The sequence below is a fragment of the Bombus vancouverensis genome, chromosome 6 (assembly GCF_051014615.1).
Source record: "Bombus vancouverensis nearcticus chromosome 6, iyBomVanc1_principal, whole genome shotgun sequence".
Classification (NCBI taxonomy): Eukaryota; Metazoa; Arthropoda; class Insecta; order Hymenoptera; family Apidae; genus Bombus; species Bombus vancouverensis.
In genome coordinates this window covers 5,159,379-5,179,089 of record NC_134916.1, presented here as the reverse complement: position 1 = coordinate 5,179,089, position 19,711 = coordinate 5,159,379, and the positions used below count along the sequence as shown (strand labels likewise).

At 36.6% G+C, this 19,711-nt stretch overlaps 1 protein-coding gene across 1 annotated transcript in view; it reads right to left on the bottom strand.

Moving 5' to 3' along the window:
* LOC117160228 (uncharacterized) overlaps positions 1 to 19,711 on the bottom strand; it is a 306,993-nt gene that overhangs the window by 286,400 nt on the left and 882 nt on the right. Inside the window, exon 2 of the mRNA XM_076619153.1 lies at positions 7,690 to 7,861. Coding sequence (XP_076475268.1) covers positions 7,690 to 7,860 — 171 coding nt within the window. The 5' untranslated portion in view covers position 7,861. The remainder of the gene's footprint in view (positions 1 to 7,689; positions 7,862 to 19,711) is intronic.

Below are 19,711 nucleotides of genomic sequence, written 5' to 3'. Positions count from 1 at the left end.
GGAAGTTTGATCTGTCTGATCAACTTGGATGATCTATATTTTGAAAATTTATCATACCGAACTGAATTCTATATTTCATATAAGCTAAAAAGTATTAAATAAGAAAGTTATATATGATTATTTATTAAAAGCTAATATTTGAATATGCATTTTCAAAATCGGTGTGTTATTGTAATGAAACCAGCGTACATAACTGTGCATTTTAGTCACAAATCCGCAAAATAGATTCACTGTAACTGAATTGATCGTCGTAGATAAACGAAGCTATGGAATAGCCAGTACAAGAAGATAGATGAAAAAAAGATCCACAAAGCATCCCTCTAAGCGAACTGGAAATAATTACTATATGATTATATATAATATGATAATTACGATAAGCACAATGAGAGGTCAGAAAAAACGCAACCACATACCGTTCTCCGATAACACAAAATCACACGCTACATAAGTATGATTAGCTAAGCATAAGCTAGAGTAATTTCAAACAACGACTTATAGTTTCTCTTCTGATTTAAAATTCGAAATAAGTACATCTTTCATATTCCACGATTCATTCAATTTTTCTCCATGAAACAATGAAATAAATTCTTGTAATAAGTTAACTTCGACATTAAATCCTTTCACGATCGAGACTCGATCCTTCGCGGTAGCTTAACCATTACACCATACGAAAAGCACATCTTTCTCAGCGCTCTGTTTCCATCGGAGTTAATAACTTAATTGCGACGCACCAAGTCCCTGTTCCTTACCGGAGTTTCTTAAGGAGAACAACATCGCGGAGATCACGCGTCTCCACAAAACAGAGATAGCGTTTTAATGCAGGACAAACACTCCGTATGGATGTCTGCCGAACGTCGAGGATGAAGAGAGAAAGAGAAAGGGCTAGAGCAGGCAAACAGCGGAAAGATCGCAAGAATAAGAGAGCGAGAGGCAGAGAAGCGGACGAAACGTTCGTGCACGGCTTGTCAGGGCGGGGTTGGCTAAAATGAAAGTTGGAACCACGGCTTACCGCAGCAAATCCGGCTTGATTAAAACACCGTAGGAGGAACCCCTTACCCCTTTAACCCGTAGCCACCAGCTACGTCCTCATACTACCTTTCCTCGTTTATTTCGACCTTCTTCGGTCGCCAAGGAGCGCGCCAACGTATAATCTTAATGCAGTCTTATACGAAGCGGAACGAGCCTATATTTCATTATAACCCCGCAATCCTTCCGGAGCCCTTCGCGTGCAACCCTTTCCATTTCAACTATTATAAACGCGAGACCGACCGGGATTTCGCTTCGAGATATCGTTCCACGGAATAGGGGTCTCTCGTACTCTCCGCTACCGTCAAACCAGATAGAAAACCGGAGGGCGCTACGCTTTCGGATAGGAAAAGGAAAATGGAAGAGGGAGACCATGGGGGTGTAGGAATCGAAACGATGACATTGGCTAAAGTACCTCGCCGGAATGCTTTTCCTAATCTTTTCCCCATTATGTAGAAAAATTTCAACTGGCTCTGGGAGTTGACTGGCCGAAATTTTAACTCGTGATCACGTTTGATAATGTAAATAGTTGCTAAATCAACAAACAAACGGGATCGAGGCGTGATGAGGATCGACGAAGAGATCTAGATCTAATAAATGATTGAGTTGAATAAATCTAGATGACTAAATGATTAGAATTTGAGAACATTTTATTAAAATCTAAATTTATAAGTATCACTGTAATAAGATTATTGTTTAGGTTTATGCTTAATGAATATAGAGTATTTATTTTGTGTATTTGAATGTGCGAAGTGAAGCAACGAAATGTATGTATTAATTATTTTATTTCCTTGTACTGAATCCAAAGTCGGTGACAATGGTTGGTGGTGTTACCGACCGACAAACGACCAGAGAACCGAGAGAAGTACCGTGAGTTTAAGCTCGAGGGGTAAAAAGGGGATGTATTTACGACGTTACAATACCCCGCGGGCTAATCCTCACCCGGAGCTGTGCCTAGGTCCGATCGACCCTTCTCCTTCCTCTAAACATCACAATTCCAGGATATGAACACAGAAATTTGAACGGGATAGGATTTCTTTACTTCTTGCTTCATTAATCTCAATATAATTTTCAAATAATTCGACAACGGTTTGATGACAGAAACTTCGATGAATATATTTAAATATATTTAAAAACTGAATATATTAAAAAAACTCAGTTTCATACACGTCTATGTCACAAATTTATGTTTCAATGTGTAATGGAACTTAATAAAGACTTAATGAAGATATTATACTTCGAGTTAATAAGAAATTACTACTCGTTACACGAAACACTTCAAGATTCCTGATGCAACAACAAGAAAGTGCAAAATTTTATGAAGAGCCGCTCAAAAGGTAAATTGCTTGTTAACGATCTCTTCATAATACGAGCTTTAAAGCCCTTGTCTAACGGAACACCTTACCCGACCTGCCTTTCTTTCTCGAGGCCTAATTGACACGATTTTTATAAACTCCCCTCTGGTTACCGAGGGTTAAGCGTTCTTTTGTACTGCCGCTAACACTTTCAGCCTCAGACCCTTCTGCAAAAGTCCCTTTGTAGCTAAAGAGTGCGACGATGTTGGTGCACAATTATGATTTTCATCCCATGCAAAAATGTTCAAACACCAAGGAAGAAGCTTATACTATGGCATAAACCACGACAATGATACGTGTATGACGTATGACATTATTTCGAGTCTCTAAGGGCTGGATGAATTCTATATGCTTCAACCCTCGAGTAATGGTGCAAAATATCTTCATGAAACGCAAGGAAAGCGTATGGAAAGTATACGTAAAATACGTACATAATCTTTCTTTTATGCGGCATTCTTTAAGGAATTAATAATAAATAAAGAATTTTAAGTAAAATGAGATATTGAATTATTCTGAATAAGAAGATAAGCTAAACGCATTGAAATTAGTAAAGTTAGTATTCAAAGCAGAGTGAATAAATTAAGTCTATACAAATTACATATAATGCATATATAAATGTTTCAAATGATTCGATATATAGGTACCTAGGAATGAAATGAATGATCAAAAGACCATTCGATTTATTTTAAGCCTATTCACCCCAAAGGAGTGTGTTTTATGGTAACGTCCTTCCCTATAGGTTTTATAGGTTACGAGAACTTCAAATTGAGAGTCACTGACGTAAATATAGGTTCAGGGGTGAAAACAGGGTGCGCATTCCAAAGCCTTGGATCTAGGTATCCTCGCGCATTCATTCATAAAAATTCACTCAACCGCGTGGTTACTCCCACCGAGAGAATTGGAGGGTTCGTTCCAACCCCGATCAGTATGACAGCTCGACAAAGTTAAAGGGTACTGTGCCTCGTCTTTTTAACTCTCCTTCAGAGCAAGTGATTGCTAATGCCATCTTGACTATATGTATAGAAATATTCATGTCAATTCTTTTCTATTACAATTCTTTTAAAAAACGTCAGGCCTCGAATGAACATGTTTCGAAAAAAAGCGCATTTCCTAAATGATAATATCACTATCAATGCGATTGACAAAATGTACTTTGCTGTATTACATTTCAGAGTACAATTTATCAATGAAGTCAGAAGAATAATATCTTTTAATTAGCTTAAAGTTATAGCAAGGTTAATGATTAAAAATTATATTTCAAGTAGTAGAATTATAAATCACGCTAATTTATAGCGTCAATAACACTGAGTATTCTGTATATTGAAATAAAGACATTACAAAAATTCTTGTAAGAATATTACCCCTAGACTGTAATCGTTCTCCTTTAAAAAGAATGACTGCTCATAATCGTAATCGTAACCATAACGATCCCGACATTTCAGACGGAGCAGATTTCACCATTAATATTCCAGCAGCGTACAGATAATTACCCGAAAGTTCGCGCCTCACGATGTTAATAAAGAAATTACCAGTAATATTGAAATGTCAGTCGCCCTTTATTTTTCCCACTGTCGTCGTCGTGTCGCGTGGAAGATATGAAAATAGAGAAGTCATGCCTTAACTCTCATGATAATAGTTCGAGTGCATTAGAGTCGGTCTAGGTAACTTTGAAACGATGTTTACTTCTAGGGAAGCCTAAAATATGATTCCTGAAATTGATTCTTACGCGTTTACGGTTCTACATTGGAATACCAAAACATTATTGAAATAATTCCGTACGTCTTCAGGTGACAGAAAAAATGTTGCATATGTTGTACAAACTATTTTTGTCCACCTTGTGATAAAAATAATTATAAAGATGTAATTTACTGATTGCTGATTAACTTAAAAACGTTATCGACAGATGAATGTAGAAATATTGTTTGAAAATATACCTCTCAATGTTTCATATATTTTTGTAACGTGTGCTGATCACATGTAAAAATAATTACATTATTTATTTATTAAACGGCTATCATTATTATAATTTATTTAATAAATCTGTATTCAGGAGTCACAAGCAGCCAACCCCCTCATGGAAGATAGCGACACCACTGGCGCCCTCTATAGTCGTTTTCTTCAAATTCGAAACGACGCTCCATTTTTATTGATTTTTTTAAATCTGTTCATTTCAATCCTTTTTCTTACAGGAAACAGTTTGTTAAATAAATAGCATCTGAAAAGTATATTACTGCAAACTCTAGCACTTTAATATTTCATCACTGAACATGATTATATAATGATCCTAAATAATGTAACACTTAAAACTTAAAAAATTCCATCTTAAAAGCTTTACACTGCTTATTACGAAATAATAGAATAATTATTTTCAGGTCAAAAGCAAATAAGAAATTTTTCGCTGTCGATTCGATCTTACATTGACTTTATCTTATTCACGGTCCCACGAAACCCCTTGGCCTCCTTCCGTTATGCGCGCCGTTGGCTAAATAGCTAACTTCGCACAACTATCTCAATAGATTATGATTATTGTGGAGGAAAGCTCTGATTTATGCAATTATCATAAATTCAGTTCCGCCTACCACCTTGCGTATGCTCAAGACGCTCCAACTATATCCCATTCATAGGATTTCAATAGCAAATTATTTCCTCGTAAAGTATGTGCATTCGCCTGCATGAATGATTATTCAGAAAATTTAAATAAACGCAACATCTATGAAATGTATTGTCTTTTTATCCTACTGAGAGTATTATCATAGCAAAAATATATATTTCTATAATTTTAAAAACCTAAAAACATTTTTTATTGTTGAAAAACATTAGAAGTTGGAATTTGTGAACAATATGACGATTAAGAACTTTTAACTGGTCATTATCCCCTTTTATAAATATTATATAGAGTGTACTGCTAAGGAAGAACTGTGTAAGCCTTGGGTGATTCTATATGTGTAAGTTTTCATTAAAAATTTATTGAAATATTACTATGACATGCAAACATATTATTAATGTATTTATCGATAAGTTTAAAACATGAAAATATTTTAAATTTTTATGTATAATAACATTTTTCAAATCGAACATTAATCGATAATTTAAGGCGCTTATCATCTGGTTTAAATCAACATTTGCGCAAATAAGTTACAATTTGTCGATAACAGTTTGTCCCACTCAGTAATCTACCTTACCGATAGATGTGACCTTGACTTTGTCGGTACGAAGCACCACTAAAGATGCATTTGCTGAAACCATCCCTAGATGAGGTATCCGTCTATGAGCTATCGTTGATAACAATGTACCCATAGTACTGTCGGTAATAACTTCTCCCAAATTTTTAAAATACTTAATAAAAACTTCTTTTTTCGTTTATTGTACTTATTCAATTGAATCTGAAAATATGTAAAACGTGTATGTTCCTTTCAGTATAGTGAAATATTTGATTATCGACCGAGTATCTGATCAGAGAGTGTCTAACTAAAGCGACATTTACTACTGACTGATAATATTCTACTCTGTACCTTCCATGAGATACATTGATATAAATACAATTGCATGTATTAATGAACAGTCAATATTGTACAACAATTTTTCATAGTACTGGAAGTAGTCAAAGAATAAGCCTAATAAAAATATTTAACTTTTCCAATGATACTGTTTCGAAATAAAAATTATTACTCTTTTAGAAGGTTGATTTCTTGGAGTAGCATTAGCACAAGTGGCTTTTAACAGAGCGACCTATCACATCGTCGAATTTAAGCATCGAACGTACGAACCATTTTATACGGTTAGAGGAAATTCCTTTCCTCTCCAATTACGCGGTTCAAACTTTGGAAACTTCGTCGACGAATCTCGGTGGGAAAAGGTTTGAAACTCCTCGAGAAACTTTAAAAATCGTTATTTTGCAGGGAAGCCGAAGCCTCCCCTACCGAGTTACGTGAATCCCTCCTTCATGACTCCCTGCCGGATAAAATGGAACGAAAAAGAAACAAAAGAGTAATCATACAGCTGCAAGGAAAACTTTTTCGATCAGCCAAAATAGATATTCTCCAACGTATTTAGAGTTATGTAAAATAATTTCCTACTTTGGCATACAAGTTCCAAGCCCTATTTGTCTCAGGATAAAGAAAGTAAACTTAATTTAATAATTTATAATTGTAATTTAATAATTGAAAAATTCGTTATAAACATTAAAATAATATTTACGATAAAACAACTGTTCGATACTCAATACCGCAACATGGTAAATATATTTTACAGGTTAAATTATGTATACCGAAATAAAATTATTTAAAAAACATTCTATATTTCTATAATTATGATATATTATATAGTGAAAATAAGATAAAAAATTATCTACTTCGTTGTTGCGGATTCGAGCTTACGTAGACATTTATACGAGCAATAATAAAGTGCCGAATGATCGATAAAAAACCTCCACGATAAAATAAAACGTCAGCGCTTTACGCGGTTACAAGAGTTCCACTTTACGTTTCTTGTCAATCCCATTTTTTCTGCGAACAAAAGTTATTTAATCTCCTCGTTCATTCTACGAGCGAACGCAACATTATAGATAATTAAAAATTAACTCGTAGCAATGAGGTACGAATTATTCAATTTGGCAGCTTTGAATATTTGATTTCATTAAATTATTGTTATTATGGTAAGATGGGCTGGGATATTATTACAATAAGACTCTCATCATTAGACATTATTTACAAAAGAAGAAACAGAAATATACTTCACGTTTCTTAGAAAGGAGATAAAAGTTCAACTTTAAGAAATTATGTGAAATGTCACACTTTTAATTAGAAATAATTTGGAAGGAATTAATGGAAAACTAACTTCGTGTTAAACAGCTAATTTTATACTTGTTACGACCAATCAGAAAAATTTCAGAAGTAACTTCAGACGAAGATGTTCGTGTCTTTGTCATTAAACTTATAAACTTCATTACTTATACTTTTACGAAACGATTATGGCACAAATGATTTGTAGAATTTTAATTACAAGTTTCACAAAGAAGAACGCTTACACCTCGTGAAAACGTTCTCAACGTCAGAAAGGCTATGAAAATGATCTGCTATTTCTTAGTACTTAAATAGTGGAAGTAATTAATTTTATATTTAATTATGTTTCAGAGCCTTGTTAAAAGGCGTTGTGAATTTTTAACATAGGTTCAATTTTAATTTCACGATTCTTCAAAGGATTGTTAACGCGACGTAAAGACAAGATAGAAGAAAGTAATTGGTCTTTATGTTCCTGTAAATTGAATGACAACAAAAGATTTTTGATAACTTATTCATGCTTCACTTACCTTTTTCGGCGAGGGATGCAGCACAGTTACCGGGACCTGTCGGGGGGTTGGAATGAGTGGCGTTTGGGTTGACTCCTTCACAGAATATAACGGCAATTTTGTCTCTCTGTTGCTTGGCAGCTCTAGTAAGTGCTGTATAGAATGGTTTTGCCTCGTCTTCTTTGACGCCATTCTATCACAAAAAAAACAAACTATTAACGTCGCTATTAGTACTCGATATTTAATACAACGTTAAGTGGTAGCTATCTGATGAATTAGTAAACAGCACATCAATTGCTAATAACACAATTATGGTATGAATTATTTGTTATATTAATTGCATAACGATATTTATGGTTGGTTTCAATAATGAATAATGAAGAGACGTCGAAGAGTATTCGTTACGATTCTTGTGAATCTGCTCGATAATAAATTTCAATGTTTGTTATTTGTATTAAAAAATTTCCGGCTATATGATTAATCCATATCGCGCAGCATGTGTATAAATACGAATAAAATTTCCAAAATATTCTACGTAACATTTTCATTATGCTGAACGATATAGGCATATATTATAAACCTTATGATTATCGAGGATATCCAAATCTCGACGTAACGGTGTGCGTAGATCCCTTTTTCCAGCAGCGTCGTGAAACTGGATATCGGATAAAACTTTCGCATTTAACTTTTCCGTCCTGTAGGGGAAACGGCCAACAAAGCTCATCACCGGAAACTTTTCCGAGACAAAGAGGAACGAACGGGAGCCAAGCGAGATAGAAGATGACGCGCGCCGCGACGCTGACCACGATATAAACCTACACTCTGCATCACCGTCTCTGTACCAACGTTTACACCCGTGATCGTGTCCCAACTATCCATATACAGATGTCTGCATTCTTTGTTATTATAATTTTCAAACGTAAATGTTGGACCAACAGAATGAATATTAAACTTCTACGAGTAGTCATATCAAATTTAAATCTTTCATCACTACATAGAACAAAGAAAGCGGATAATAAATATGGTAATTACTAGGTATAAGATAGTAATAGTGACAAAACAAACGAAAGAAGCGGAACCGCTTGTAATTTGTAAGGAAAACAATAAAGATATTATCTATCTACCGCTACATAGAACAATACACATTATCCCTGTGCTTTTCTCCTCTCATATAATGAATGACGTGACAGAATTAAGTAAAGAACATTTATAAAACAAGATCATATTAGAAAGTAATAAAAAATTCCAAATTAAAGCAAACAAAAAACAAATCCTTTTTCTCTCACTTTAAAAATCATTCTATACATTTATCCGGGACGACTGAATAATCTGAACAAAAGTATTCACGGACAAAAGGTAAAAAATTTTTGTTGCAGAACTTGAAACTTATTTTCCAGCAGACGCTCTTAAATCACTTCAGCGAACGACTTACTTTTGTCATCATCGTAAGCAGTTTTCAAATTACAAACACTCAAAGAAAAGAATATAGCTTCCTCGTTGCGCGAAGCGTGGAACGCTAGCAAAAAGTAATGCCTTTAAATGGCTCAAACTGAAATGACATCGCGGCGAGCGTGTGCATGTGCGTTTAAAGTTGACTGCACGTGCTGGTGGAGAATCGCTCGGTGCGCACAACGGTGGGGTAACTCACCCCCGAAGCCGCCGCGAAAGTTTGTTCTCTTGTGTGTTTACGCACGCGCCAGATCGTGCACACACGTTCGACCAAGTACACTTATAGCAATGCACGATGTCGGCGAGCAATACGACCGTGACCTTACCGACTGAACTGCAATCGAAAAACTGGAGGGAGTGTTGAAAGCAATTAGATTCATTACGATTATCTATTATCTGGATTCGATGCAAACTCGAAAATAACAATATTCGTGTCTGTTACAGAACAATTTAGAACGTACTACTGTGATATTTTCTATTAAACTGCTGTAGAATTAAATTTAAAATAACCTTGCCTTTTATATTTCATGTCATGTTAAATACTTTGATGTGGATAACAATTCATTGTTGTTAAAAAGATGTGTTATAAATTTGCTTAGATATAATTCAGTAAAGAAACAAAATCCTTATTCTACCATAACCCATTCTACCATTGTCCGCAGTGTTTGTACAGAGTGTCACATATATCCTACCGCAGTAAACAAGGGTAACTCTCATGAGACGTTTAACTAATATGAAGCAACTTTATTATCGTTCGAAAAAATACATTCAATATCCTATGATGATTTCATGCGTAACATTATAGTTTTTTTATATAGGTCGATACCAAAAAGCGCATACAAAGTGGAATATGAAGTTACTTCAGTTAATAGATTACAATGATTACTTCACGAACTAAAATAATTTTGATTCCAGTATACATTTTAATTCAATTACCTGGAAGCCAATATATTATATACACATAGCAAGCAAAATGTCTATCTGTACACTTTGTACAGTGCGGAAATGAAATAGGTATTGATTCTTGTAATTTCAATACTGATATTTCGAAGCAAAGTATACGTGATCATTTTTGTGCGAGGAAGTTCGCGTTTCCTTATTGCAAAAAGTTCAAACTTAGCAGCTGCACAAATAATTAATTCGATAACTTCTCTAGCGATGTTTAAATACATTGTATGTAGTTATTGCGACAAATTACTTAAATGTAAAAGCTGCAAATCCATTTTAATTACAGCCCAACTTTTGTATACTACTAACAGAAAAAGGGCATAGCAATATTCTCAACAATTCTTTAACAGATCAAGCGATAATACAACAACTTTCAATTGTACAACTTTAAAAACGCTATAGTACCGCTTCATTTCAGAGACCACTCTGTTTATTAGATTTATGAAGGTATAATTTTAATTACAAAAATAAAGCCTTTAAGAACAGTTAATTAAAACCAGCAATGAATGTTTTAGGATATGGCAAGATAAAATACATCATGAAATTCTAACTAATCTTGAGAAGATCATACGAAACAAATATTCTTCGTATCTTTTCACCAAATGTATATTATCAACGACATAAATATACCATTAATTCCTTTTCATTTTTCAGGCGTTTTACACAGTGTGAATATTGTAGTATTTAGATGAAAATTAATTTAAACATTCATATACCAGTAAACTGAGTTTTCAATTTAGTTTAATATTAAAATAAAAATATAGATATCAAATATACCAAATTTTATTTAAAATATATGTTTTTATACGTAAATTTAGTGAAGAAACGAACGTAATATACACACATATTTCTATGAGTATTTTAATAAAAGTATCTTTATGACTAAATGCCTGGATAAAATAATTAAAACATTTTAATATTGCAAAATATTTTGCGCCGGTATTTTTTATATTACTCATTGCCAGCCCTTTAAAAATAACATTTATGTCCTACAGTTCACCAATTCGGATTTAATTGTTCCCTTTCACTTGCCACGTTCTATTACATAACATTATGTCAAATGTTTCATGATATTAACCTAATATTAAAACTGTTTCTTATTAAAAATAATAAGTGTAAATCAATATTATATTTTTGAAAGTCTAGACACCCGTCACATATTTATTACATAAAAATACACCATGAATGTGAAGCTAAGTAAATTTACTACAAACTACATAGCGAAATAAATTTTGAGCGGAACGGCAAGAACCCCATCCCCTTAACCGTTCTTCTCTATTTCCTTTCGATCAATCTACAGTAGACGTATGTATACTGTATGTTACTATTAAACTTCTTTGAAGTTTGCTTAAATTGAAATACCAGAATTAAAGAAAAGATTATTTATTTCAACAAACACATTTAATTCGCATGTCTACCACGTGTAACTTTAAAGCGATATCAACGTTATATTCCTTACTGTTTATTTTTTGCTAATAATCGATATGACTTGATTATATGTATAATGCAACAACTTGTATACAACACCCGCTTTATTTTATTTTCGGCAAATAATTTCGTTACGTCGTTCTTCTGTTTCAAAATGATGTAATAATATGTAACATAAAACTACACGTATTTCATAAATAATAAAATTAATATCAACATCAGTTATCCCCTCTTTCGTATACATATATGCGAATAGATGCACATTATATATATATATATATATATATCTGTATGAATTCTGTCAATTTGTCACATTCCAATGTATATGTGTATACATATATATGTGACAAATTGAAGGAATTCATACAGATTTACAATTTGACCTATCAAAGGATTCTCTAAACTTTTCTGAAAATCGATAAAAAATATAGGTCATAGGAAATTAATGATGCCGTAGATACCAGTTGAAAAGCTATACAATTGCTTCGAAATTACGTGAAAGTGAAGTATTTTACAATATTGGCTAAAGCGTTAACGATTCGATTCGAATGACTTGTATCTCTTGCCACGATAGTGTGCTCTTTCCGCTTTCATTCTTCGCAATTGCAATATAACAGATAAACGATTGTGCACAGGTTATTAATCCGAATTTTTGTTTGATTGATGTGTTGGACGTATGAATTTAAATGATAGAGCTAGCATTATCATATTAACAATTTAGAAATCACCTAATAAAATAAGATTAAGATCACATCAATATTTTACTATTCGTTTATAAATTCATAATATGTACATAGATAAATCTTGTAATAATTTTTTCAACGCGATAAAATCTTTCCTGTATTCTGAATTAAATAATCGTTATTCGCACCGGTTTGAATAATCATTAAACAAGTATATATGTATATTGATTACTATTACATAACTATATTCATATCCTAATTCACGACACGGATTCCATATAGAAAAGAACGTTTATTACATACGATTGAGATAACAATTAAATGAACGTGATCGTATCGATATTAGATGACACAGCGATAGAAAGGAGGGGAAGAAAGCACCGAACGGTGGAAGAGAAATGAAAAGAAAGAAGAAGAAAAAGAAGAGAAAGAAGTAGAAGAAGAAGAAGAAGAGGGAGGTGGCGGAAGGTACGTATTTCAGTCATCCGGCCAACTTTTGCAAGTTTAATGCCCGAGCGCTCGAGTAATTTAACACGACGAAATTAACTTTTCAGTTTTACCAAAGTTTCCTGGCAACTTAACCACGTTTCCGCGTCTCTTTCCATCGTATCGCGCGTTCTCGCTTCTTCTGGCTTCTTCTTCGCCCACTCTCCCGGTACCAACACGAACACCTAAGACCAACTTTTAAAGCGCTCACCGTGGTAACAACTGCGTGGCTTAGCGCGAGCTCTACTCAACTATAATTCCACCCTTAAGACTCCAAGTTTACGACGTAAACTTCCTCCTTACCGTCGGCGTCGGGCCACGCTGATGCCGATACTTCGATTTTGGCAACGAGAAAAACAGAGGTGGTCGACAGGAAGGAAATAGAACTATGGCAACGGTGGACCGAACCGATATCGGAGATTTGTACGCGAAAACAATTGGATCACTCCGCAAAGAAAATTCTCAGCAGCGTGGCAGTTATCAGAGACCTTCCGAAACGCGTATCTGAAAATCATGTAATCTGTCCACGCTTTTTTGTCGGATAATACCGCGATCGAAGATGATAAGCGTGTAGCAGTATTTTGCTACAGCGAGATTGTGTATTTGGAATCCGGAAACCTTCTCCAAGAGCAGAACGTATTTTTTCCGTATGAAAGCTTTACAGAAATGTAATTCGGATATTCTCGATATAAAATTTATTTTTTCCTTGTTTCTAAGAAAGGACATTCATAATCGTTCTTTCTAACCCTTTAATATTTAGATATTTGGTTTGCAAATGTATAACGCAAATATTCAGCAAAGAATTAATATAATTTTCATTCATATAAAATTCTAATTTCGAAATTTTTTAAATTTTACCTCATGGAAAAATTAACCGAGAAAAAGGAAATGCTTGTGCGCAGCTTTGCTTGGCTATTATACTCGCACGATTGGTTATCTGTTACTTCCCATTCATCTGTCCCGGCATCCGCAACTTCTCAACGATTTCAAGCCTTTTCGCCAAGAGTCAGCACGAAAACTACCGAACGGATACCGAGACTTGAAATATTGTATCCATTGCTCATTCTAAAACGCCAGTCTTTCCGGTAAACAAAGCTTTTAATGATTGAGTGCACATTCGACGCTTTCGCGTTTAAAATCGAACAAATGAGCGTGCCGTTCGCCGTTATGACATTGAATACATTCAAAAGTTTCGAAATACTGAATCTTTTTAAAATATCGATTTTATACGTAAATATTGAAGCGTGCCAAAATCACTTAAATTTGCGGTTGATCTCGTAAGAAAACATATCGATCAAATGACATGGTTTCAAGTTTCGTCACTATTATTTATTCGCTGAATTTTTGGTAAACGTGTCCTCGATATAAGAGTTTGGAAGAAGTCGAGGCATCAAATAAGTTTTACTATATACGAACTTTGACACAGGTCAGCAATTTCTTATCCAATTTTTATTTAGTATCAAAGTTACAGAAAAGCTATTCGCTACGAAGTTACGAATGGTATAAAATTATGTTTGGAAAACTTTTGCTTCGTTCTTTTTAAAAGATTTATATTTAGTATGTTACTCTTATGAAACAATGTACTGCTTTAAGAAATACTCGACTGTTCGTTTAAAACATTGTCAATTGGAATATATTTCTTTCAAAAATAATAAACTAAAAAATTCGTCATTAACGGTACCATTTTTAGGATATAATAAATTAAACAATTATGTTAGATGTAATAGATGCATTGTAGTTGTAGCTTGTTTTCTACATTGTTTGTTGTAAAAATATGTAGAAGCGTTGAAATTCACTCGTTTCAGTCAGTCAAAGTACGTTTCACTCGTTGGTAAATGAAACAAAGTAAACAGAAGAAAATTATAACGTTAAAAATTGCATTCGTACTTTATTCGCAAGAATGAAAAAAATATCAGACGTCAAAAATAAAAATTGTAACAAAAGTAATGGACGTTTCATTAGCTATAAAGATAAGTTTCATTTATCCCCATTAACATTTAGAATTGATATTTAATAAACGAAATCTAAGGAGGAAATAAAAATGATCGAAATATCTTTTTCGAGCCATAGTTGATGTTAAGAACAATTGCGAAAAGGAGAAGACTTATTACTTCCTTCATCCTTAGAGAAATACCCCCAAAATACTTCCTTAAAAACATTATCTTCTGATAAATGTACTCTAGCATATCTAAATAAACTTAATGAGTTCCTCCTTTGCGGTGTTGCCCATTGTTAATCTTAAAAGTATGGCAAATTTACTCTTTTGGAGCATCGAAGAAAGAATGCATCGCGGAAGGATACAAAGCAATGGGACTGACTCTCTTAGGCAATATTCACGCGTATGAAAAAAGAAGTAACAACTACGAAATATCGAATTAACCTCTAGCTTCGGTCTTGTGAGGCGAAGCGAGGAAACAACAGGAAACATCCTGGACTACGGCGATGTCGTTGACGACGACGTCAACCTCGACGATGAGACGCACGCGCGTGGAATTGGAGTTGAAAGGCCTTGGACCACGCTCCGGAGAATTCCAAAAGCCCCCGGCCAACAGCCACTTGGTGGAATTCGAAGCACAATGCCAACAACGCGGAATTACACCGCGGAACCGTAATGATAGCGGCTTAATTAGTGCTTCTCTACTTTTTCATGCATCGGACTGTCATCCCAGGTGCTACTAAACGGGGACAGGATATCATATAACGCGTTTAAGATAGAGAAAACTCAGAGTTTCCATTGTTTCCCTCGATGGTACGTAACTCGCTCGATAAGAGTGTTTATTCGAATAATCGAATAATTGTTTCGGGGATAATACGTGAACGTATCGCACTAGTGTAGCTAAATTATTATTTAACGCGAAATGAGGTACGCGTAAAGATTGAAAGAATTTCTTATGTACAGTATTTGTTTTCATTACAGTTAGAATACCAGCGTGTCAGACTTTAGAGAAGACATTTTGTACTGAATAACCACTGTTTTATGTTCATTCATAATGAATAAAAGAGGATAGTGAACATTTTATACGTATGGCTTCCCCAATTTTGTTAAATTGAAAACATGATGTTTTATGCCCATAGAAGTATGCGAGTTCTTTTTCAGAAAAATTACTGAGCGTAATTCGCGCCGGTTTTTTCCTCAAAATCATTTTGGCTCGTATACAAGGAACGCTTTGTATTCTTCCGGTATGACATAGATTTTTAACAATTACCAGACTGGTACGATATTTCGTATAATCCCGAGAACACGACGTCAAGTTTAATGCCCGATATCTCGTGCTTCAGTTCATTCTTTTCGAAATCCGCTGGTTCAGATTTTCCGTTACCAGTCCGTTTCCAACAAATCGGTAGTTTTCGAAGCATAGGTTCAACACAAATAAGAAATTACATCCAAATGAAATGCATGCAAAGCAAAACGAAACATTTACGAACTAAATAACATAACAATAAAACCGGAATAAAAAGATAAGTTAATACCGTGCATATAATTTTATAAAAATATCAACGAATTTTTCGCACAGAATAGAATATAAAATTTTAGTAACGGAAAATTATTAAATTAAAAACATGTATATAATTTTATTACATTTTATAGTTATATTTCCCCGCCACAATACACTTAAACTAATGAAACTTAAAAGTCGGCTACGCAAATACAATCGCACATACACGTATGATAACGCGCAAGAAACAATTGCTCCGGTGTGTAAGCACAAAGTTTCCGGATTCTCGATCAAATCCGCGCTACTACAGGAGCGCAAAACTTTTCGACGCTCATGAAACTTTCGAACGTGCGATCAGCATGTATTGGTAAGTTTATAGTGGAAGGGGTGAGCTCACAGAGGATTAATCTCACATTGAGTCTGCGCGCACAGAATCCCGATAATCAAAAGCGTTGATACTCTCACAACAAGCAACGTTATATAGAGCCTAGTAAATGATCAGCTGACCTATTCCATCCCCGGAGAGAAGAGAAACGCAGTATCGCCAGGATACTCGCGACGAATTACGCAGATTAGAGAACGATTTTTCTCTTTTTATCTATCAATACGAAAGTCTACCAGTCTGCGGCGATAGATCAGAGTCGAACCGATAAACGATCGTGAAATCATTTAACAAACGAATCTGCATAGACAGCTTCGAATTAGCGCGCAAAAGTTCAAATAGTTCCTTACAGTTCAAGCGAGGAACTATATTTCCAAAACGAGTCGAATATTTTATGTTTAAATAAACAGTTACACCTGTTTAATCACAGTCACGCGCAATAATAACTATACATACGTGATTTATTTGTTGAAAACTAAGCCTCACGATCCAGTAATCCTGACCAGTCTGAAACACTTTTGAATCATGATATCAGCGTGTCCATCGTTGGTCAGTCGAATTCAGCACGAACACCAACGTAAACAAACGGTTCATGATGCCACCGTACGATTCACGAATGAACATAGTAAAAAAAGCAGAAATGTCCCCGTTTCACGTTTCTTTATTATCTTGTGTCACATGTTTCCTTAAGTTACGCACATGGTCCTGCTTGGAGAAAAAAGATCGGCCTGATAAGAAGCCTGATCGTGGTGACCACATCTCGTGTCCTGTACCACTTTGCTCATCCCACTGTCACCGTAACACGCGGCACGTTTATCGCTGGCACGCGTCCGGCGTTACCGACGGAGTAAACTCGTTACTAGGTTAGAATTCGGTGAAAAGGGATCCCCGTGAGCGCACGCTACTAGAAAGCGGTCTCGCTTCTCCCCTCCCTCGGTACAGACTTCCCCCCCCCCCCTCTTTCTCCCCGCATCGCTCGTAGTTTCCAGGATCTCGGGAAAACTTTGCTGGAAAGCGGCAGGCGGCACGAGCCGAGTGGGGGTTGACAGATACGTACACCCCATCCAGAGTTTGAGTAGGGGAAACAGTTCTCCCTCTCCAGCCCCCTTTGTCTCTGTGTGTAAGCATGAACGCGGTAAATAAAAAAGTTTCAAGTCACTCGCGAATTCGTCGGCCAGCAATGCGCAGGAACCAAGATGGCGCATTACTTCGCAAAAGTTTCTTGGAACACCTACGAATTCCAGAACAGCGATCACCGGCAAAAGAAAAGGTATTTACTCTTGAGCAACTTAGCCGCGCAACAAGAAAAAATGATTACGCGCTTATGGTTTAGCTCTGATACTCAATTCGACGCTTTGTAAACCGTCTGCGAAACGAGTTATCAACAAATTCGCGGAAACGAAACGGTAATCAGTAGTATAGGATCGAATATGATCAGACAGGCCTGTACTCTATACTAGGAGAACAGGACGATTTAGAACGCGTAAGGAACGCGTCGAGATATTTCAACTCGCACCCAAAATTCTTCAAATTAAAAAGGAACTTGTCCTACTGTTTTTACAAGATATTACATTTACGTTCTCTGTTACGTACAAGGTAGTTAATATTATATAAAAAAATCTTTTATCTGCTGCGATATCTAACTTTACTATGAAATTATACTCGTATTCGCTTTCATAAGACTTAGCGACACGAGTTTCCTCTAACTTTCCACATGTAGAATAAAAGTCACGCGAACATGAGTTACACGTGGCAAACATAGAGAAGAGCGCGGCATCGTTTGAGTGGTACAGAGAGCGCGACGACCATTCAACGCGAGGAAGCGTCGAAGCGGATCGTTTTAGGCAGCAGGGACGGTGGACCCCTGAAACTTAGAAAGTGCATACTCTCGATACATGCGATGATTCCCTTCTCATCGTCAGAGGCTGTCTATTTGCGGAGGTAGTCGTACCTGGTTGCTTGCCGCCTGCCCTCGTGGGAGCCAGCTAAGGGAAATCAATATCTCACTAGAGGTAGAGAATATGAGAAAGAGAGAGATGAAGTGGCGGGAGTAGGAGTTGGCGAAGGAAAAGCAGGAGAAAGAGAAGACAGAGAGAAGATGTAGGTGGAGGTGGAGAAGTAGGAAGGGTATAAGAGGTGGAAGAAAATAGAAAGTAGGAAGGAGAAGAAGGACGCAGATTGCGCTCCGACGACCTCGCTCGCTCGTGGTCTTCCGCGACCGTAGTGCCACGCGTGAACTCGAGTACCGCGGTAGCAGCACGCGTAACTCGTGCAAGAATCTCCCACTACTATATTCTATAGTACGCTATTACGCTGTTATTACCGGCAGCGCTCGGTCGGTCACACACGCCAGCACGGGCCGGTCCGTTCCGTCGGTAGCGCGTGCCGCGTGTGTTCTTTCGCGCTACGACAACCACCATCACACCGCGCACGCTACCTGGACAAACACGTTACCCCGCGTGTGTTACCGCGTACGCAGCCAACTCGTTCCAATCCTATCGGCCGCTTAGCGGGAACTGGAGACGAAAACCTTGCCCGCACCGCGTTGCCGTCCTCGCTCCAAACTCACTCTCATTCTCCATCCCCTTTGCTCTTTCACCCCCTGAATCGCGGTCTCGCTCTTGTCCTCTTTCTACGTTCGGCTCTCTCGCTCGCGCCGCGTTCTCACACTCCGCGCGCTTCTCAGCGAAACTTTCCCGGCGTCGGGACACGCTGCCGCTGCCACCACCACCATCACTACCACCACTGCCACCGCCAACGGTACCAACACCATCGCTTTTCTACCACCACCGCCACCCACCGCGCCGTTACCTTCGTCTTTTCGACATTTACCAACACCGACAACGAGATACTCTACACATCTATAACGTTTCACCACCACCAGATTCGTCCCCCCTTTCATTCCGATTCTCCCCGGTTGGACACCGGCGTTTCTCTTTCCTTCGTATATCCTACGTTTCCTTCTCTGGTTCTCTTTCAAGTTTCACACAACTTTTCCAACCACCCCACCAGAGGCACAGACAACGTCGACGCTGTCGCGACGATATACGCTATATCCAGCGCACGCGGATCTTTTCTATCTTTATTCCCTTTCGCTTGCTAACTTGCCGGTTCGCCCGTTCGCTTCCTGTCCTGGGAATGCGCGTTACAGTCTAAAGTACGCTTTCACGAATGTTCGCTAACGCTACAACACCTCATCTCTCTCTCCTGCGGCTCTCGCCTCCGGCTCC